General features: G+C 34.0%; 1 protein-coding gene across 40 annotated transcripts in view; it reads left to right on the forward strand.

The window, feature by feature from the left end:
• Nucleotides 1-23,929, forward strand: part of PCDH11X (protocadherin 11 X-linked) — a 728,596-nt gene that overhangs the window by 235,820 nt on the left and 468,847 nt on the right. Inside the window, exon 4 of one of the 40 annotated variants that reach the window (XM_085006479.1) lies at nt 15,677-16,099. The exons of 38 other annotated variants lie outside the window; for them this stretch is intronic. In XM_085006479.1, the coding sequence (XP_084862605.1) occupies nt 15,677-15,766 (90 nt within the window). In that variant the 3' untranslated portion in view covers nt 15,767-16,099. Of the gene's footprint in view, nt 1-15,676; nt 16,100-23,929 lie in introns of those variants that run through there. One more of the 40 variants, XM_085006480.1, reaches the window with a different exon arrangement.

Below are 23,929 nucleotides of genomic sequence, written 5' to 3' on the forward strand. Positions count from 1 at the left end.
ACAGCTGTGACCTATGCTGCAGCTGCAGTAACATGGGATCCTTTAACCCACTGCATCAGGCCAGCACCTCTGCGGTAACCTGAGCCACTGCCGTCGATTCTTAACCCAACGTGCCACAATGGGAACTCCTGAAATATTTTAAAGATTTTTCTTATTACCATTGCACAATTTCAGTTATGTTTATTCCTAGACACTTTATCTTTTTCATTGTTGCTGTTGTAAATATTCTTGCAATCTTAGCAAAGTAATTTCTGCAATGTAAGAAGTATGAGAATATCAAGCAAAATTGGTAGCACACACTATATTTTTATCAAATATAAGCTAATCCAAATACTTTATGAATAATTATTTCTCTTAATAAGTTTATGATACCATAGTAAAGGACTGGGAATTCTTCAAATACTTGCTGATTAATACATTATCATAAAAATTTTCAAATTAGAGAAAATAAAAAGAGCCTTATTATTATTTAGTGATTTATCTCCTTAAACAAATTCAAACACTGAATTAATTCTATAGTTAACAGGATATCACTTACATTTTCTAAGCTGTTTGTTGGGATTTAGCTGTGTGACACTCTGTGATGTTAATGGGATCCATTGCCTAAATCTCCATGAGTAACTTTTAACATGTATGTGAGGAACTAATGTCACAACTGCTGTATTTTTTATACACTTCTTTATTCATTTCATTATGTATGTATATATATATATATATGTATTTGTTAGTAATATTAAACACTTTCATCTTTAAAGCACTGTTAACTCATGAAATCTAACACCTTTAAAAAGAGAGTAAGTATTTTACCTTCGTGTTAGCTGAAGGACAGTAAATTACTGAGGCCAAGTCATTCACAATATTAAAAGTTGCTATTTGAATTGAATGGCTGTTGAATGTAGGCATAGGTCAGATCCGAAGTAAAAACTTGAAGCAGAAAATTAGTGCAAGAACCTTGCAGTGTGTATCGACACTTGCTTTCAGCTTCCTAGCCCACAAGCTAGCCTGGCCATCCTTGCACTGCCGAGCCTAACTTGTCACTTTCTTTTCTCTTTTTCCCAGCTCTTGCTGTAGAATAACTCAAACCTTCTCTAGTTATTTCAGTGGATACTGCAAAATATCAAGCATTGTTTTTCTTAAACACGCACACACACACACACACACACACACACACACACACACACACACACACACACACACACATCATTTCAGGACTTCCCTTGCAGTGCAGCAGGTTAAGGATATGGCATTGTCACTGCAGCGGCTCAGATCACTGCTGTGGCATGGGTTTCATCCCTGGCCCGGGAACTTCCACATGCTGTAGCTGTGGCCAAAAAAATATGTAACTTCATATCATAAACCACAATTTTAATTTTGTTCATAACAAACACTTTCCCACAAAAAAGCTGTAAGTAGGGTAGTCTTAAGATAGTATTTTTAGCAGAAGGGAGAGGAGTGGTAGTCAAATGAAGAGTTATAAAGGCAAAGCTCAATTAAGGTATGGAATAACTGAAAAATAATATTTGGATAGACAGCCAGAATGTCATATTACCCAGTTTAAAAAAGTGTAAGTTCCTTGATCTAGTAACCTTTACAATATGCATAGAAAATTACTGGTCAGATTAACTTGTTGGTGTTAATATTTTACAAAATGTCTTTGTGTATAAGTAATATGAACTGATAAAGAGAAAACATGATTCTGATTATTAGGAAGCAGAGTTCTTTGACAAATCCAGAGAGTAAGACTTAATAATGGAGTCTTAGTTGTGACTTACTTTGTAAGCATCACACTGTTCAATATCCATCCCTGAAAAGATACCGGGTTCAAAACATAGATTCGCTCACAATGTCTGCATTGGTATCAAAGGAGAAATATAAGACAATTTAGTTCTCTAGTTTATTCCCCTTTTATATTATGGTGTTGCAATGGCAATAGACTGGTGAGCGTATTCAGCTAAGCTCACTCAGGAGAATTTAGCATTGTGATAAGAAAAGGAATAAAGGGAATGTAGTATTTCCAAGTCTGACTGCCTTGGGAAGACACTGTATTTTAAATCAACATGCATTAATTCAGAGTATTAAGAATGGAACGGAAACAAATGTTTAGCAGAGTCTTAGAAAAATAAAAAACACTATCATCCTGAGGTTAGTTTTCTGCTGCATTGTTTTACCTTCCATACTTCAATATGATAAAAACTGTCCCTCAATCTATCAATATAGATTAATGTTTTACCATTATGGTATGAATATAATGCAGAATGCTCTGTTTCCAATTCTGACCTTTACCACAAAACTTTTTTATAGCAGACTATGGAAGGAAATAATTTTTAAATAGAATTCCAATAATGCATTTGTAAACACAACCTCTATCCTTTGAACTACCAAGTGTTAACCTTGCTATAAAATATGTCATTCCTTTAGTTTTTGAATAAGCTATTAGATTAAAGGACATAGAATTAAAATGTAAAGGTAATTATGGTCAGAATTATCTAAGATTAATCTAAAATTTATATTTCTAAGCATTGAATAATGCTATATAAAATGTTTAATTACTATTATGGGTTTTAAGTAGGGTGAAGTTAGTTGAAATTTCATTTGGAACTGCAATTCTTTTTAGCAGTTAATCTTTTCTAAGTTACTTCATAATTCAAATGGCTATTTTTAATACTTTGATTAGCCTCTAAATATAAATTAATCATAACTTTTAAAAGGGTTTTAATTTTAAGCTTATACTTGTAGATAAAACTTATTGGAAATTCCAGCTTATGAAAATGAAGAGAATTTTTCATGTACTCTAAGAAATTCAGTTGGAGTAAGAAATCTTAGGATCGCCCAAAGAAAGAGAAAAATAAAATCCTAGATTAGGAGTTCACAGGAGGTATGCGAGTATAGACTAGATATCTAAAAAAATCAAAGAGAAAATATTGAATTTCAGAAGACATATTTTTGACAACTCTAAATATCCCTGTCAAATTCTACTTTGTTTTCTTAGTGGAACCAGGGCGTACAGATAACATTTCTTAAGGCAGGCAATGTATAAATCCAGCCAGCATCTGGGGTATTCTGGGACTTTGGTAGCTCAACAAACAGAAAATATTTTCACCTGAAAAGAGTGTCTGTATTCTTAGGCTTCTTGACAAAAACATAATAATAATAATTATGAGTCTAATTTAGTGTAATTTGCGTCAGTGATATTTTATTACTAACACTCTCTCTGTAGGTTTGGAGGCTATGAAAGTTAGCTCTATATTAGCTTTAAACATTCCAAGCTGGCTTTAAATCACTTAAAACTCAATTTTAAAGAATTTTCTACCTTTTTTTAACTACTTAAAAGTTAGCATTTTTTTCCAAAACACCTGAATACTCTGAGTAAAAATGATTTTAAAAATGTATCTACCTGGAGTTCCCGTCATGGCACAGTGGTTAACGAATCCAACTAGGAACCATGAGGTTGCGGGTTTGGTCCCTGGCCTTGCTCAGTGGGTTAACGATCCGGCGTTGCTGTGAGCTGTGGTGTGGGTTGCAGACGTGGCTCGGATCCCACGTTGCTGTGGCTCTGGCGTAGGCCGGTGGCTACAGCTCCGATTCAACCCCTAGCCTGGGAACCTCCATGTGCTGCGGGAGCGGCCCAAGAAATGTCAAAGAGACAAAAAAAAAAAAAAAAAAAAAAAATGTATCCACCTAAAATTTTCCTATCTTAACTTAATGCTTCTGGCTATTGGTAAGAAAGAAATTTTTCCAAATCATATATATATATATTTTTTTAAGGCCACACTGTGGCATATGGAGGTTCCCAGGCTAGGGGTCGAATCGGAGCTGTAGCCAATGGCCTACGCCACAGCCACAGCAATGCGGGATCTGAGCAGTGTCTGCAACCTACACCACAGCTCACAGCAACGCAGGATCCTTAACCCACTAAACGAGGCCAGGGATCTAACCCCTAACCTCATGGTTATTCTTTGGATTCGTTTCTGCTGAGCCATGAGGGGAATTCCCAAACCACATACTTAATGACAGAACTGGGGCTAATATGTGTCTTGCAACCCTCTCTCTAATGCTCATTTCCCTAAACTGCACTGGCACTGATTATCACTCAACCAATCATTGTTGGGAATGCAAATATGTATATAAAAGCTATAATCCTTGCTCTTATGGAGCTGATAATTTAGTAGGAGAGATACGTACACATGGTCAGGATAGGCTAGATGTCTTCTATTTGTGCAGAAGACCGATAGATCATGGTGAACTTGTAGGGTTGTGGGAGGTTTGACAAATAGTATCTGGGGGGAATTCCCGTCATGGAGCAGAAGAAACGAATCCCACTAGGAACCATGAGGTTGCGGGTTCAATCCCTGGCCTTGCCCAGTGGGTTAAGGATCTGGTGTTTCTGTGACCTGTGGTGTAGGTCGCCAATGTGGCTTGGATCTGGCGTTGCTGTGGCTCTGGTGTAGGCCAGCAGCAACAGCTCCAATTAGATTCCTAGCCTGGGAACCTCCATAAGCCATGGGTGCGGCCCTAAAAGAATAAAATAGACAAAAATAACAAACAAAAAAATAGTATCTGAGAGTAGGATAAGATTGTGGTAAGAAATATTACTTTACAGTTGTTATCTTGTCATACTACTTTAAAATTTTTATTTTAAATAATAATTTTAAATAATAATTTAATTTTAAATAATAAATAATTTTAATTTTAAATAATAAATAAATAATAAGTGATTTCCCCCAAAGTAGAAGAAATGTTTGGTATTTTGTTTTTTCTTTCAATATGAAAAGCAAATGAACTGAAATATTAATGATTTTGATCATATAATTGCTACTATTCTCATTTGTAGATAATTTGAATAGGCATGTTAATTTTTCAGCTAAAGAGATTTATTATAATGTTTTCATATGTCATTGTTATCATTTTTATTATTTAAAAAATTATTTACTTCTCTTGTTTATTCCACCATGATACTCCATTTGGGTTAATTCACTGTTATTAAACTTCTAATCATGAGTTAAGAAAATCTTTGCTATTAATTTGTTCAGCCATTTTTCTCCTTTATGTTTTTTGTCAGGACATCTGAGTTCTAATAATTAATTTTTGAACTTAATCATTTGGAGATTCCTTGAAGCATTGCTCAAGTTGTTTCAGTGTAAATCACTTAACTTTAAAGAAGACAATGATTTATATTTTGTATTTTTGGTGCTAGGTATTAATACCAGTGGTAGATTATTTTTATCTAAAATACTTTAACCAGGGAACTCCCCAAGGTTTTTTTTTTTTTTTTATTTTAAGCTAAACTTCTTCCATGAATTCTTTTCACTTATAATAGCTGGAAGTGACCTTTCTATTCACCGAACTCCAGTACCATTTATCACTCATCATTATCACTACCTAATATTAGAGTTATCTATGTAAACTAGATTAAAAAATTCCTTATTTTGACGATTAAAATGTGTTGAATGAAGGAAAATACTTATATTTTTCATGCATCACAAGTTTTGCAAGAGTAATAAAGTTTTATTATTCTTCAAGCTTCAAGGAGTATGAGAAAACATATGTTTAACAAGGAGGGATTTCTACAAAATCACTATTGTGTAATGTTATCAATCTAGGAGTTACGATTGTCTTATAATCTCGGATTCAGAGTTTCTCAGATAGTTGCTTATAATTTAAAATGTATTATTCTGCAGCAATATTTTTTAAGAGTTGTAGCTTAAAAAATCAGCTCTTCAACACTTTACTTTTTAACACTTAGAAGTGAATATTTGAAATACATTTTTTAATTTCTCTTGAGAATTTGCCTAAAGCTGGGATTAACCTATTAAAGACATAGGTCTTGCCTTCATTTATTATCTTGAAGGCATGTTTTTCTTGTAGCCTGTAACAGTTGATTTAATTTTAAAAGTTTTTAACTTTAAAATTGACTCATGATGGCATCAAGATTAAGTTATTGAAGTAAAGAGAATCAAGAAGCAGCCTTTTCTATGATCTTTTTGGGTTATCAATCAACCCATTTTAACTTTTAATAGCAATGGGGGCCAAAACCAATACTAATACATTGGCATTAATGCTGTTGTAGACAGATATAGAAAGCTACAGGACAGGAAAGTTTTAGAAAATCAATCTAGCTGTTTTCTTCTTGCAACACATGTATTTTATCATTAAAAATATCAGAGTTCTTGTCATGGCTCAGGGGTAATGAACCCGACTAGGATCCATGAGGATGCGGGTTTGACCCCTGGCCTTGCTCCATGGCTTAAAGGTCCTGCATTTGCATGAGCTGTGGTGTAGGCCGGCAGCTGCAGCTCCAGTTCAATCCCTAGCCTGGAAACTTCCATATGCCATGAGTGTGGTCCTAGAAAAAAGCAAAAAAAAAAAAAAAAAAAAAAAAAATTCAATGTCAGCTCTTTGTAGCCCAGTGGGTTGCACAGCTGGCATTGTCATTGCAGTGGCTTGGGTTGCTGCTATGGCACATGTTCGATTCCTGGCCTAGAAACTTCCATATGTCGGTGTGGCCAAAAACTTATTGTTAGAAGGGCAGTGTTCTATAGTACAAAAATACTATCCTGAATATTAGGAATCCCATGTAGGAATTACCTGTGTGGGTCTGGGAAAATCTGGACCTCCATAGTCACCTGAATTTGTCTCCTCTCTAAAATGAAGGCTTGGAATTTGTTGATTTCTTTTTTTTTATGATTTTTACTTTTTCCATTGTAGTTGATTTACAATGCTCTGTCAATTTCTACTGTACAGCAAAGTGACCCAGTCATGCATATATATATAGATATCATATATATATATATATATATTCTTTTTCTCATTATCCTCCATCTTGTCCAACCATAAGTGACTAGATATAGTTCCTTGTGCTACATACATAGCAGGACCTCATTGCTTATCCACTCCAAATGCATTAGTTTGCATCTATTAACCCCAAACTCCTAGTCCATCCCACTCCCTCTCCCTCCCCCTTGGCAAACAGAAGTCTGTTCTCCAAGTCCATGAGTTTCTTTTCTGTGGAAAGGTTCATTTGGCCATATATTAGATTCCAGATATAAGTGATAGCATATGGTATTTTTCTTTCTCTTTCTGACTTACTTCACTCAGTATGAGTCTCTAGTTCAATCCATGTTGCTGCAAATGGCATTATTTTGTTCTTTTTTATGGCTGAGTAGTATTCCATTGTGTATATATACCACATCTTAATCAGTTCATCTATGATGGACATTTGGGTTTTTTCCATGTCTTGGCTATTGTGAATAGTGCTGCAGTAATATTGGTGTGTGTATGTTTTTCAAGGAAAGTTTTGTCTGGATATATGCCCAAGAGTAGGATTGTTGGGTTATATATTGGAACTTGTTGATTTCTAAGTTTTCTATAGTTATATCCTTTTATGTCTTTAGACTTGCAAAAAGAAGGAAAAATCCTCAAAAGTAATATCACATTTACACAAATGTTCTCCAGGAGAACAAATACGAAAAGATCTGTAGATACTAGTGGAAGTTGTTTTTCAAATTTCAGTATCTTATTCCTTCATGTCATGCATGGGAAAGGTGGTAAGTTAATTTTGTGCTAAATAAAGAAAATAAAAGTAATTAGAAATATAGGGGTTGATTTCTGTGGCAGTAGAAAGTCTTCTTGCATTAAATAGAGGAAGAAAAACTGCCTCCGAAGTGCATTTTAAGAGAGCTATATTCATTTTCTCAGGAAAGATTCAACATCTCTAGTAACCCCTGGGTCCCTTCAATGTAGTGCTCTAATTTATACATCAAAGTGAGAACAGACATGTTGAAACATAAGGTCTGAAGAAACAACTCAATGTTTCTATCAAAATGTAGTTCAGCAGTTACACAGTCCATGAAGTGCTCATTAACAAGCTGAAGTAATATGCACTGAGTATACAGGTTCACCTTTGCATATTAATGAGCAATGTGTAATAACATTTATGGCTCTTGCTGTTCCACATGCAGGGAACATTGAGATTAGAGCTGGGCTATATAAATGTCAAATGGATGGATGGCCATGCATGCTGCTGTTTTAAAACAGTAGTCTCTTAACAGCCACAAATGTCCCATTTATATGCAGGTACTTGGCACCTACCTTATTTCTTGAGCCACAGATTACTTTAGCTATAGATTTCCAACCTACAACACAGATCTACCACCAACAGCTTTATGGAGCCACATGCCCTTTAGAAACAATGCAATTTTGGTTTTCCTGCCATAAAAATGTACATTATCCTAATGTTTCATAAAAAAGTTTCATTTAGAGAGGGCAAACCAAGATATCGAAATGAAAAAAATTCAGCTGACATGTAACTAAACAAGACTGTAAGTGCTGGAATTAAAATACGGTTTTCTGTTTTACTAGCAGCTTGAGATCTCTTCAGTCTAAAAACTCCAAGCCCACAAGAAGGAAAGAGGGTAGAATATAGACATTTATTCATTCCTTTCTAAGCATCCTTTGAGACCTCAAAATCAGAAAACAATGATATCAACCTCTTAGCTGCCATCTCCATTTCTGTGAAGTCTTGCCTGGCCAGCCTCCACTTCACAGCCCTCCTCCACATGTGCTTTAGAATATGAATTAAACCTATATCATTAAAAATTAATAATTCTACATTTTCTTTCAAATTTATTACATTCCAAAATTTATTGAATTTTGTGTGCAAGCTAGGCATGCATAGTTTTCAGTTCAGTTCTAATGCAAAGTATTGAGAAAATCTTATAATTTATTTTTAAAATTTACATGGTAGAACCAGACATTAGCAGCAAATTGCCTATGTGGTATTAACTTTTTGGAGTATAGTATTGGATGTCAATATTCCACATTAACAAAAAGTACTTTTTTAGAATAGATAGGAAATCAGAAAAATGGAGGTGGGATTGTGGAAGGCCTAATGCAATTCAGTAGCCTCCTAAAACAAAGTCAACTCATTAGAAGTAGAGCCGATTGTTTTTACTTATTATTTCTATTATTTCCAAATAAACTTCTTTAAAGAATACATGCATTCAAGACAGATTTAATGGGTAGTACCTTGCTTGGCAAACTGTCTGTGCTCTTAAGTATATGTCAGATAGCTAAGATTTATTTATACATTTTAAATATATACATTTCTTTGTTTATCTGTAACGGAATTTAATTTTTTACAAAATAAAACTGGAGGCTTTCACATAGTAGTATTTTTGTCTTTTTGTACTTTTTGAGGGAAAAAAGTACTTTTGCAGTCTTGATCATCAGGTCCATCGATATGATATATCAGAAAACTGCTTCAAAATACAGTGTCACAATGGAATAAGAAGAAAAGGGGCAGGGAGAGTATACTAGGATATTTTTCTAAATATCCAAAGTTATCCATAATATGTACTATGAAGTAAAGATAATCTATCGTAGAATGGCACCTTTTCCTAACTTTCCTTAGACGCTTGGGTAAACAACAACAACAAAAAATAAGTATAGTTAAATTGGAGTTTAAGAAGAGGTAGAATTTGGAATTCCCATCGTGACTCAGTGGTTAATGAATCCTACTAGGATCCATGAGGTTTCAGGTTCGATCCCTGGCCTCACTCAGTGGTTTAAGGGTCCAGCATTACCATGAGCTGTGGTGTGGGTCACAGATGCAGGCTCAGATCCAGCGTTGCTGTGGCTCTGGTGTAGGTCGGGGGCTATGTTTCTGATTGGGAATCTCCATTTGCCGTGGGTGCAGCCCTAGAAAAGACAAAAAAAAAAAAAAAAAAAAAAAAAAAGAATAGGTAGAATTTCATTTCTAGTGAAGTAATTTTAGATGCTAATTGTCAAATTCATATTTTATATTTTTGGATCTCAAGCTTTATATGTTTAGTGATACCTTTAAGAGCCACGAATGAAGGCAGACCATATGAATTTGGGGGCTAATGTCTTATTGCAGAAAATGGCTTATCCTTCATGAAGTGACAATTATAACATGACTATGATTGGTGAAAAGGGAATTTATTTGAACATAGTTTTGTCTTAGGCATAAATGCTTGAGATGAAAAAATTAATAACATAGAGTTCTCCAAAGGATTCATTATGTGTAGAGTGTGCACAGTGGATTATGACACCTTTTAATCATGTAGACTTTATTTAAAAGAAAAGTATTTCAGAGGTCTAGTACACATTCAAGCATTTATTTCACTCTATTCAATTATTAATTTTCTGACCGTACTACATTGTCTTGATTGTATGAACATGTAGCCTTGGCCAATAAGCTAATTTATTTAATATTTTTTATGATAATGTTACTTGTTATAATTTTAATAACATGATATTCATTTTAAAACACATCTTCTAACTTTTTAAATTAACCTTGACACTCAAGTAATTTAGGTCTTTATAAATGTTATATCAAGTTACTACGGTGTCTATACTCAGAATGCATATTTTCCCTAATCTGTGTATCACGTGTTACATGATGCTTCTCTTATCTCTTGCAGTTCTTTAGGAACAATTAAATAGTTGGGGCAAAAGATAATTCCTGTATTCAAACAATGATAGCATCATTTTTTTCCTTTCTTAAGTGATTTTACCTTTTCACTATTATTTTCCTTTAAATAATTAGAAATCAAATAAAGCAGAACATTGTATAATTATATAGGGGTTATATGATTAGAAGAAAGTAATACTTTTCCTAAATTTCATTATATATACTTTTAATTTTAAATATAGGAGTTCCCGTCGTGGCGCAGTGGTTAATGAATCCGACTAGGAACCATGAGGTGGCGGGTTCAGTCCCTGCCCTTGCTCAGTGGGTTAACGATCCGGCGTTGCCGTGAGCTGTGGTGTAGGTTGCAGACATGGCTCGGATCCCGCGTTGCTGTGGCTCTGGCGTAGGCCGGTGGCTACAGCTCCGATTCCACCCCTAGCCTGGGAACCTCCATATGCCGCGGGAGTGGCCCAAGAAATGGCAAAAAGACAAAAAAAAAAAAAAAAAATTTAAATATAAAGGGTAAAATCACAGTAGAATATGCCTTTATGATCCACCTTTTTCCCCCCTACAAGAAAGCAAAATTCAAAAAAAATTAAATAAAAATGCCAAATTCATAAACAAATAATTTGAAAAGGAGGTAGAAAGGCCCTTTATGACATCAATCTTCAAAGAGCAAATGAATATAAAAGAAGCAGTCACCTCTTGAAAAACAAAATCCAATTAGAATTTTAGCCACAATATTATTCCTATGCCTGAAATAAACATGAGACTACTTTGGAAACAATTTCTGAGATTATTGAATTTTGAACAGGTTGTTTTCTTGGTCTGCTTGTAACTAGTTTCAAAATGGTTTCTAAGATAAGAATTCTGTAGTTCATAATTCTGAGTGTTTCTTTTGTACTTAACATGCTTATTATATTTGTGAACCCGGCTAGAAATTACCTCTACAAAGAACAAAATAAAAAGAATCAACGGATATCACATTAAATGGTGGTATAGTGAGAATGAAGCCCAAGTGATACTCTTGAGTACTTAATGCTTACATTTAAGAAAATTATAACCTCAAAGTATCACCCTTCATTCACCCTATACTTTAACCAGTTGGACGACCTATGGTTCCTGTAATGTGAACAACTTTGTCCTGTATACTTATTTTTGGGAAAATTTATTCTCACCTGATATCTCTTCCATTTATGCCTGTCACCTTGGCATGTTGCCCTGTATAACTTTTTTCTTTAATACCACATCAACTTTATCTACCCAACATTGTCCTTTGATTTTCCCCACCTATCCCACCTATAAGAATATTCCTTTCCTTCTGTCTTATCTGCCACAGTATATCGTTGCTGTTCCTCAGTTTATCATAATCCAGTGATTTTATATATATATATATATATACACACACACACACACACACACATATAATTAGACTGTAAGCCTGTAAGTTCTTTGTGAGCAGGAACCATAAAATCCATCGTCACAGCATCTACTAAACCTGTAAATATTGTCTTTCCTCAGATATCAATGCTAGACTACTTTCTACTTTTCCCCCGTGATTTCTCTCAATGTTATTATTCCCTAGGGCATTAAATAGTATCTATATGCTGATGACACTTCTTCATCTCTAAACATGTGTATCTAACTGCCTACTTTATATCCACACTGGCATAAGTCACAGGTATCCTAGAATTTAACTGCTATTCTACTGTGCCAAACCTGGTTACTTCTTCATCTTCCCTTTATCAATAAATAGTAGGAACATCAGCTCAATTTATCTCTATTTCCACTATCCAACCTCCATTCTATCTGAAAATCAAACCCTATTGATTCTGCCTCAAAATTGTCTTACTCATCAACTTCTTACCATCTACACTGCTTCAACATTAATCCAGCCATTGTCCACCCACCACGCATCATTGTACTGATCTCTTAAGCAGTCTCTTCAACTATAATTCTCACATCTCTTTACAATTACATTCTTTTCAGAATAGCTAGAGTGATGTTGAAAAATATAAATCAGATTATGGTGACCTTCCAGTGCATTTAGAATAAGCAACAAATCTTAACTCATCTATAATACCCTACATGATTTTACTGACTCTTGTCTGTCATTAACCTATTTCATTCCCTTTTCCTCCTTGGTATGTATATTCCAGGCACACTGGCTTCCTTTTTAAATTTTTTTTATTTTTATGCAAAAAGGCAAGCTTTGTCCTGCCTTAGTGCCTTTGCCCTTGCTATGCTTTCTTGCCAGGACACTTGCCATTCTTCTCACACTTCAGGTTTCAGCATCCTCAGAGAAGCTGTCCAGAGCCCTACTAGCTATTTTTTTTTCTTTTGCTTTTTAGGGCTGCATCAGCAGCATATGGAGTTTCCCAGGCTAGGGGTCCAATTGGAGCTATAGCAGTCAGCCTACACCACAGCCACAGCAACCTAAGATCATAATAATCACAGATTTTTAATTAAACATCGACGGTAAAATACTCCCTCTTTTGATTTGAAATAAAATTTTCAGCAGAATGAAGATGCGCGTGTGTGTGTATGTGATTCAGTTAGATTTTAAGCGCAAAGAGGTTAAAGTGTGACATAATGTAATTTAAAGAATAATACATTAAAAATCACAGTTTAGGAGGAATACCCTTTTTTCATATTGTTTGAACTATGTAAACAAAAGTTTCACTGTTAATGATGTCAGTATTTCAAACAAAAGTAGCTAAGTTTTGTTGCCAAGTAGCAAGATTTTGATAAATATATTATCTGATTCAGTTCTAATCCAAGTCTTTTCTTTTTCATTTTAACCTTTCTTAATGGGCATATCTGATACAGAAAAGTTCATAATTGTTTGAAAACTAATTCCATGTGATAAATAAAAACTTTTTCAGGATGATATGATAAAATGAGATATGTGGGCCTAATTAATTACTGCTTCTAGGAAGCATATATGTTTTATCTTATGTATTCATTGCCAAGCCAGTGTTTATTATTAAAATGTATAGTTATTAAATTATATATTATAAATATTAATAAGTATCTATAATATTCTCATATTTATTAATATTCTCATATTTTTTCAATATAGAGAAGTTGATGCTGAGTGACTGACCTAAACTGAAAAAATTTTGAATCTCCCTATTACTGGATTCATTTGTTTTATTTCTTCCACTGTTGAATTAGACTGATTACCTTTATTGTATTTGATTATAATTATGCTGTGAGTTTATTTTGGTAATTGAAATATGAGTGTTAAATTCTCTGTGGAATAAGGCAGGGTTTAAATAAATAATTTAAATAATGCATCAGAAGCAGCCACATAGTTACACTTTCCTCTTTCTTTTTCCCCTTTAGTTACATACCTCCAATCCAAGTGTAAAATATTATCAGTGTAGAACTTTTAGTTTTATGTTACTGTTATTGTGATTATTGAATCAGACAAGACTCATGTAGAAGTGGGGATATGGTTTTTTAAAAAGAATAAATAAACATTCTCTATGTGGTGTGTGATGTTTTGTAACTTCTTAAAATCTCTAGTCTTCAAAATTCTGGCACCAATGGATCCACCAAATAAGGTGTTGCTGTTAACTATAATAAATGTGAAAGCAACTTGAGAATATTAAATGCCATAGAAATGTAAAACATTCTCCTGGGAGTCTGAGCTAACTAGTACTTACAGAAAGAGAAAATAAAGCATTGATCTGACATCTCTAAAATCATTCTCCTGGGGTTTCAGTCACTTAGCAGCACACTTGAACGAACAGGTAATGTTCTAGGAATTGTGTGTGCCTTGGGCAGGGAAGGAAGACCCAGATAACTAAAAAAATAAGGTATTTACCTGAAATCTCTCAGTATTAGTTCTTTAAGATGATTCCTGCGTCATCAGAAAATATTTTTCACAAATTAAATGAATAATCGAAAAGAACACATTATCAAAATTCATTTCACATTTGCTGATACAAGGATTTGCTATTAAAAGGACATATTTTTACAGGTGATATAATCAATATTAGAAGAGTATAATCTGGAGTTCTTGTTGTGGCTCAGTGGAAATGAACCCACCTAGTATCCATGAGGATGTGGTTTGATCCCTGACACTCTGCTCAGTGGGTTAATGTTGCGGCATTGCTGTGAGTGTGGCTCGGATCTGGCGTTGCTGTAGCTGTGCCTTAGGCTGGAAGCCTTAGCTCCTATTCAACACTAGCCTGGGAACTTCCGTATGCCACACCTGCTGCCCTAAAAGACAATAAAATAAAATACAATTAAATTAAAAAATTTAAAAAAGAATATAATCTTCCAAACATACCTACTTAAGAACCCAAGCACAATATATTATAGCTATTAGAGTTGTCATTGTTGGAATTGATGTTGCATGATATATCCAGAAAATAAGTAAATTAATAAAAATAATGAAATCATTATTTTCATCCAGTTCTTATGTAGAAATAAATACCTTATATAATATATATTTCTAATTAATTCCTTACCATCATTATTTTTTGTGCCATTACTTTTTTATTACTCAATGAATTTTATTACATTTATATTTGTACAACGATCATCACAACCAAATTTTATAGCATTTCCATCCCAAACCCCCAGTGCAACCCCCACACTCCAACTTGTCTCCTTTGGAAATCATAAGTTTTTCAAAGTCTGTGAGTCAGTATCTGTTCTGCAAAGAAGTTCATTGTGTCCTTTTTTTAGATTCCACATGTCAGTGATAGCATTTAATGTTGGTGTCTCACTATCTAACTTCACTTAGCATGATAATTTCTAGATCCATCCATGTTGCTGCAAATGCTGTTATTACTTTCCTTTCAATGGCTGAGTAATATTCCAATGTGTATGTGTACCACATCTTCTTTATCCACTCCTCTGTTGATGGACATCTAGGTTGTTTTCATGTCTTGGCTATTGCAAATAGTGCTGCAATGAACATTGGAGTACATGTATCTTTTCAAGTCATAGTTTTCTCTGGATAGTTGCTCAGGAGTGGGATTGCTGGATCAAATGGTAATTCTATGTTTAGTTTTCTGAGGAATCTCCATGCTGTTTTCCACAGTTATTGCACCAATTTACCTTCCCACCAACAATAGGGTTCCCTTTTCTCCACACCCTCTCTATCATCCAAGCCATCTACCATATCCAGTTTGCTCATGAGCCCATTGAATGATGACAACGATCCCTGAGGAAAAGAGATTGATTATTCTCTACTGAACAGGCAATCTAATCTATTTGATTTTCTAGGATTCTCCTCTGCCGTGGGCACCCGTTGATGAGCCTTTACATGGGACAAAGCATAATGTTTGGGTATATGTATACATTGTAAAAAGATGACCACAATCAGGTTAGTTAATGTATCTTTTACCTCACATAATTATTCCTTTTTTTTGCACGTTGAGAACACTTGAGAATTATTCTTATCAAATTTCAAGTACACATTATTAATAACTACAGTTACCATACTATATATTAGATTTCCAGAAATTACTCATAACTGAAAGTGTGTACCCTTTGACCAGCACCGCCCATTTTCTCACGCCCAGCACCCATTTCTCACCACCATTCAATTCTGTGTTACTGTAACTTTGACTTTTTAAATTTTTTGTTTTATTTTAAAATGTATTGAAATATATTTGACATAACAATAAATTTAAGAAGTAAAACATATTTATTTGATATATTTTTATACTGTAATATAAATGTAAGTATAGTGATAGTACCTCTATCACATCATATAATTTTCACACTGTTATCCACAATGGCTATACCAATTTATTTTTCTTTTTTGGTGGTTAAAATAATTAAGATCTAGTCCCATGGCAAGCTAGATTATTAGAATACACTATTGTTGTCTATATTCACTATACTGTGCATTATATCTCTAGGTATTAGCACTCATTACAAGTTTGTAATGTTAATCATCATTTTTTCTATACAATACCATCAGCCCCTGGTAACCACCATTTTATTATTTTTTATGAATTTGGATTTTAGTTTCCACAAAAAGTATTATCATGCAATGTTTGTCTTTCTGTGTGAATTATCTCACTTAGAATAATGTCCTCAATGTTCATCTATGTTTTCCAAAATGACAGGGCTTTCTTTCTAGTGGCTGAGTTTGATGTTTTTAGATTCCATATAAAGCGAGCTCATTCAGTATTTCTCTTTCTGCCTTGTATACTTCACTTAGTGTCATGTCCTGCAGCTTCAAACGTTTTGTCAAAAATGGCAGATATCCTTATTTTTAAGGTAGAATACCATTTTATCTTGTGTTTGTATATATTTATGTATATATATATATTGCACATATATAAATATATATACATATATAAACTATATATATTTTATATATACATACACCATACATACACATACACATATATATGTATACATAATCTCACATTCTCTTTATTCTTCTTAGGTTGTTTCCAATCTTGCTATTACGAATAATGATGAAGTGAACATGGAAGTGCAGCAATCTCATTGAGATACTGATTTCATTACTTTCATATATATATTCACAAGTGGGATTGCAATATAATGTGGTAGTTCAATTTTTAATTTTTTTGAGGAAACTTCATACTGTTTTATGTAATTGCTATACCAATTTACATTTCAACCAATAGAATAAATAGAACAAAGAGCAGATATTCTTTGCACATTCCCACGCAAACTAATCTTTGGTCTTTTTGATATAAAACATCAAAATAGATTTGGGTTTATATCTCAGTATGGTTTTGATTTGCATTTCCCTGATGATTTGTGATATTAAGCATATTTTTATACACTTGCTAGCCATTTGTATGTGTTCTTTGGAAAAATGCCTATTTGAATCCCTTGCTACTTTTTAATCATGTTATTGGTGCATTTGATATTGGGTTGCATGCCTTCCTGATATATATTGGATATTAACATATTATATATATAATACATATAGACATATACTGAATATGTATGCATATGTATATAATGTATATGTATATAAACATATAAATAATTTTATTCTCCAAATATGTTAGGAATATTAAGAATGCATATAACCCATATATATGTGTATATATATCTATAAATACACACAGATATTATTTTGCAAATTTTTTCCATTCCATTAGTTGCCTTATCATTTAGTAGGTTGTTTTCTTTGCTGTGCAGAAACTTCATAGTGTGATATATTCTCACTTGTTTATTTTTGCTTTTATTGTCTGGGCCTCTGGTGCAAAAATCAAAAAATCATTGCCAAGAAGACCAAAGAGAAGGAGCCCTACAATATTCTTTATACTATCTTCTAGAAATTTTATAGTTTAACGATATATCTTTAGGTGTTTAAGTAATTTTGAATAGATGTGTTTTTTTGTGTTTGTGTTAATGGTCCAATTTCATTTTTTTGCATGTAGATATCCAGTTTTCCCTAAGCAATTTATTGAAGGGCAATGTCTTCTCCATTGTATATTTTTGGTGCCTTGTCAAAGATTAGTTGACCAAAGATGTGTGGATTTATTTCTAGGATATCTTTCCTGTTCTATTGGTCTTAGTGTCTGTTTTCATACCAGCACAATGCTGTTTATATTACTAGAGCTGTGTGATATAATTTGAAATCAGGAACTGTGATACCAACAGCTTTGTTCTTGCTAAATGTTATTTTGGTCATTTGAAGTCATTTGTGAATCCACATGAATTTTTACATTGTTTTATATTTTATGTGAAATATGCCATCGAAATTTTAATAGCAATTGCACTGAATTTATAAGTTGCTTTGGATGTTATGAACATTGGAAAAATATCAAATCTTCCACTTTAGGAAAAATAGATATATTTTGCATAATTGTTCTTGATCTTTGGGGACATGATTCAACTCTTCACCATTGAACATGATGTCTTGTCATACATAGCCTTCATTATATTGAAGTTTACATTCTGATTATTTTTCTCTTCAATTCTGTTAATGTTTAATTTATATATTAAGTTGTTCCAGTGTTGGGTGCTTATATACTTACATTTTTTAATCTTTTTGTGAATTGACCCCTTTATCATTATAAAATGGACTTTGTTTCTATGAACAGTTTTGATTTATCGAGTATAGCTCATTTGTTCTTTTAAAAATATAAATTTTTATTGAATATCTTCTTCCATCCATTCACCTTTCAGCCTATATACGTCCTTAGGTGAGTCTTTAGTAGGCACTATATAGTTGGATCTTGGATTTGTTTTATATTTTCTTTTGTTTTGCTTTTTTTTGCTCTTTTTAGTTTTTTTAGTGAATTTTGTTACAATTATACTTGTACAACAATCATAAAGACCAAATTTTATGGCATTTCCATCCCAAACCCTCAGTGTATCCCCTGATCCCCCAACCTGTCTCCTTTGGAAATCATAAGTTTTTCAAAGTCTGTGAGTCAGTATCTGTTCTGCAAAGAAGTTCATTGTGTCCTTTTTTTAGATTCCACATGTCAGTGATAGCATTTAATGTTGGTGTCTCACTATCTAACTTCACTTAGCATGATAATTTCTAGATCCATCCATGTTGCTGCAAATGCTGTTATTACTTTCCTTTCAATGGCTGAGTAATATTCCAATGTGTATGTGTACCACATCTTCTTTATCCACTCCTCTGTTGATGGACATCTAGGTTGTTTTCATGTCTTGGCTATTGCAAATAGTGCTGCAATGAACATTGGAGTACATGTATCTTTTCAAGTCATAGTTTTCTCTGGATAGTTGCTCAGGAGTGGGATTGCTGGATCAAATGGTAATTCTATGTTTAGTTTTCTGAGGAATCTCCATGCTGTTTTCCACAGTTATTGCACCAATTTACCTTCCCACCAACAGTGTAATAGGGTTCCCTTTGCTCGACACCCTGTCCAGCATTTATTGTTTGCAGACTTTTTGATGCTGGCAATTCTGGCTGGTGTAAGGTGGTATCAAATAGTGGTTTTGATTTGCATTTCTCTAATAATGAGTGATATTGAACATCTTTTCATGTGCTTTTTGGCCACCTGTATGTCTTCTTTAGAAAACTGCCTGTTTAGATCTTCTGCCCATTTTTTTTTTTTTTTTTTTGTCTTTTTGCCATTTCTTGGGCCGCTCCTGCGGCATATGGAGGTTCCCAGGCTAGGGGTTGAATCGGAGCTGTAGCCACTGGCCTATGCCAGAGCCACAGCAATGCGGGATCCGAGCCACGTCTGCAACCTACACCACAGCTCACAGCAAGGCCAGATCATTAACCCACTGAGCAAGGGCAGGGACTGAACCCGCCACCTCATGGTTCTTAGTCGGATTCGTTAACCACTGTGCCACAACGGGAACTCCTTCTGCCCATTTTTAAGTGGGGTTTTTGGTTTTTTTGGTATTGAGCTGCAGAAGGTGTTTATAAAATTTGGAGATTAATCCCTTGTCAATCGTTTCATTTGCAACTATTTTCTCCCATTCTGTGGGTTGTTTTTTCGTTTTGTTGTTGTTGTTATTATTTTTAAAGTGTTTCCTTTGCTATGCAGAAACTTTTAGGTTTACTTAAGTCCCATTTGTTTATTTTGTTTTTATTGTCATTACTCTAGGAGGTGGATCTGAGAAGATAACATTTGATATATGCAAGAGACTGTTTGGCCTATGTTTTCTTATAAAAATTTTATAGTATCTGGTCTTATATTTAGGTCTTTAATCCATTTTGAGTTCATTTTTGTGTGTGATATTAGGAAGTGTCCTAATTTCATTCTTTTACATGTGGCTGTCCAGTTTTCCCAACACCACTAATTGAAGGGGCTGTCTTTTTTCCATTGTATGTTCTTGCCTCCTTTGTCACAGAGTTGTTAACTGTAGGTGTGTTGGTTTAATTCTGGGCTTTATATCCTGTTCCACTGATCTGTATTTCTGTCTTTGTGACAGTACCTTTTGACTGCTGCTTTTTTGTATAGTCTGAAGTCCAGGAGCCTGATTCCTCCAGCTCCATTTTTCTTTTTCAGGATGTCTTTGGCTATTCTGGGTCTTTTGTGCTTCCAAACAAACTTTAAAATATTTTGTTTGAGTTCTGTGAAAAATGCCCTTGGTAATTTGACAGGGATTGCATTGAATCTGTAGATTGCCTTGGGTCGTCTGATCATTTTGATAATATTGACTCTTCCAATTCAAGAGCATAGTATGTCTTTCCACCTATTTCTGTCATCTTTGATTTCTTTCATCAGCATCTTAATAGTTCTTGGAGTATAGGTCTTTTGTCTCTTTAGGTAGGTTTATTCCTAAGTATTTTATTCTTTTTGATGTGATGGTAAAAGGGATCATTTCCCTAATTTATCTTTCTAATATTTTGTTGTTAGTATATAAAAATGCAGTCAATTTCTGTGTATTAATTTTGTATCCTTTGACTTTCCCAAATTCGTAAATGAAATCTAACAGTTTTATGGTAGCATCTTTAGGATTTCCTAGGTATAGTATCATGTCATCTGCAAATAGGGATAGTTTTACTTCTTCCTTTACAATTTCGATTCTGTTTATTTCTTTTTCTTCACTGATTGATGTGTCTAGGACTTCTAAAACTATGTTGAATAGTAGTGGTGAGAGCAGACCTCCTTCTCTTGTTCCTGATCTCAGCAGGAATTCTTACAGCTTTTCACCATTGAGAATAATGTTAGCTCTGGGTTTGTCATATATGGCCTTTATTATGTTGAGGTAGGTTCCCTCTATGCCCACTTTCTGAAGGGTTTTTGTCAGAAATGGGTGTTGGATTTTGTCAAAGGCTTTTCCCGTGTCTATTGAGAGGATCATATGGTTTTTCTTCTTCAGTTTGTTAATGTGGTGTATCATACTGATTGATTTGCAGATGTTGAAGTATTGTTGCATCCCTGGGATAAATCCTTGATCAATCACATGATCATGCTGTACAATCTTTTTAATGTATTGTTGAATTTGGTTTGCTAGAATTTTGTTGAGGATTTTTGCATCTATGTTCATCAGTGAAACTGGCTTGTAATTTTCTTTTTTTGTGGTATCTTTGTCTGGTTTTGGTATCAGGGTGATGGTGGCCTCATAGAATGAGTTTGGGAGTATCCCTTCCTATGCAGTTTTCTGGAAAACTTTCAGAAGAATAGGTGTTAACTCTTCTCTAAACGTTTGATAGAATTCACCTGTGAAGCCATCTGGTCCTGTACTTTTGTTTGTTTGGATGTTTTTTGATAAGAGTTTCAATTTCAGTACTTGTGATTGGTCCATTCATCTTTTCTATTTCATCTTGGTTTAGACTTGGAAGATTGTACTTTTCTAAGAATTTGTCCATTTCTTCTAGGTTGTTCGTTTTATTGGAGTAATGTTGCATGTAGTAGTCTTTTATGATCCTTTATATTTCTGTGATGTCCATTGTTACTTCTTTTTCATTTCTAATTTTATTGATTTGAGTCCTCTCTCTTTTTTGCTTGATAAGACTGGCTAAGGGTTTATCAATTTTGTTGATCTTTTCAAAGAACCAGCTTTTCGTTTCATTGATCTTTTCTACGGTTTTTTTTTCGTTTCTATTTCATTGATTTCTGCTCCGATCTTTATGATTTCTTTCCTTCTAACTTTAGGTCTTACCTGTTCTTCTCTCTGGAGCTGCTTTAGATGTAAAGTTAGCTTGTTTATTTGAGCTTTTTCTTGTTTGCTGAGGTGGGTTTGTGTTGCTATAAACTTTCCTATGCACCCCACAGGTTTTAGAGTATCGTATCTTTGTTGTCATTTGCTTCTAGGTATTTTCTAATTTCTTCTTTGATTTCTTCAGTGATCCATTGGTTGTTTAGTAGCATGTTTAGTCTCCATGTGTTTGTGTTTTTTGCAGTTTTTTTCTTGTTGTTGATTTCCAGTCATAGAGCGTTATGGTAGGAAAAGATGCTTGATATGATTTCAATTTTCTTAAAGTTACTGAGGCTTGATTTGTTGCCCAGGATGTGATCACTCTTAGAGAATGTCCCATGTGCACTTGAGAAGAATATGTGGTAGGCTGCTTTTGGATAGAATGACCTATAAATATCTATTAAGTCCATCTGGCTAATGCTTCCTTCAGGGCCTGCGTTTCCCTGTTGATTTTATGTCTGGATGATCTGTCCATTGCTGTAAGTGGTGTGTTAAAGTCCCACAGTATTATTGTACTATTGTCAATTTGTCCTTTTAAGGCTGTTAGCAGTTGCCTTATATATTGAGGTGATCCTATGTTGGGTGTATGTATATTTACAATTGTTATACCTTGTTATTGGATTGATCCTATGATCATTATGTAGTGTCCTTCCTTGTCTCTTAGACTATTCTTTATTTTAAGGTCTATTATTTCTGATATGTGTATTGCTACTCCAGCTTTCTTTTGATTCCCATTTGCATGGAATATTTTCTTCCATCCTTTCAGTTTCAATTTGTGTGTCCCTAGAAGTGAAGTGGGTCTCTTGAAGGTAGCATATATATGGATCTTGTTTTTATATCCATTGAGCCAGTCTATGTCTTTTGGTAGGGACATTTAGTCCATTTTCATTTAAGGTAATTATTGATATGTATGTTCTTGTTGACATTTTATTAATCGCCTTGGATTTGTTTTTGCTACTCTTTTTTCTTCCCTTCTCTTCTTCTCTCCTCTTGTGGTTTGATGACTCTCTTTAATGTTGTATTTGAGTTGATTTTTCTTATTTGTGTATGTATCAATTGTAGATTTTTGGTTTGCAGTTACCCTGAAGTTTTGATATAGGAGTCTATATATATACAAGATTGTTTTAAGTTGTTGGTCTCTTAATTGCAAGTGCATCTCCAAGTGTCCTGCATTCGTACCCTCCTCTTCTCACGATTTCTGATTTTTGTAGCATATTTTTAAATGGATGATTTCCTACCTTGGCTGTATATATGCCTTTACTGGTGAGCGTTGTCATTTGTAAAATTTTTGTTTCTGATAGTGGCCTTTTCTTTTCTGCCTAGAGAAGTTCCTTTAGTATTTGTTGTAACACTGGTTTAGTGTTGTTCAATTCTCTTAGCTTTTTTATCTATAAAGCTTTTGATTTCTCCTTCAAATCTGAAGGAGATCTTTGCTGGGTAAAGTAATCTTTGTTAGGGGTTTTTTCCCTTCATCATGTTAAGTATATTATGCCACTCCATTCTGGCCTGCAGAGTTTCTGCTGAAAAATCTGCTGATAACCTTATTGGAGTTCCCTTGTGTGTTATTTGTTTGTTTTCCTTAGCTGCTTTCAATATTTTCTTTTTGTCTTTAATTTTGGTCAGTTTGATTAAAATGTGTCTTGGGGTGTTTTTCCTTGGGTTTATTTTATATGATACTCATGCTTCCTTGATTTGAGTGAGTGGTTCCTTTCCCATATAGGGAAGTTTTCAGCTATTATCTCTTGAAATATTTTTTCTCTCCCTTTTCCTCTCTCTTCTCCTTCTGACACCCTTATAATACAGATGTTGGTGCATTTAACATTGTCCCAGAGTTCTCTGAGACTCCTTATTTCTTTTCAATCTTTTATCTCTTTTCTGTTTCACATCAGTGATTTCCAATAATCT

The sequence above is a fragment of the Sus scrofa genome, chromosome X (assembly GCF_054392235.1).
Source record: "Sus scrofa isolate SSC_HxYL_T2T_F1_AM1 chromosome X, Sscrofa_HxYL_maternal_Yorkshire_Landrace_v2.0, whole genome shotgun sequence".
Lineage (NCBI taxonomy): Eukaryota > Metazoa > Chordata > Mammalia > Artiodactyla > Suidae > Sus > Sus scrofa.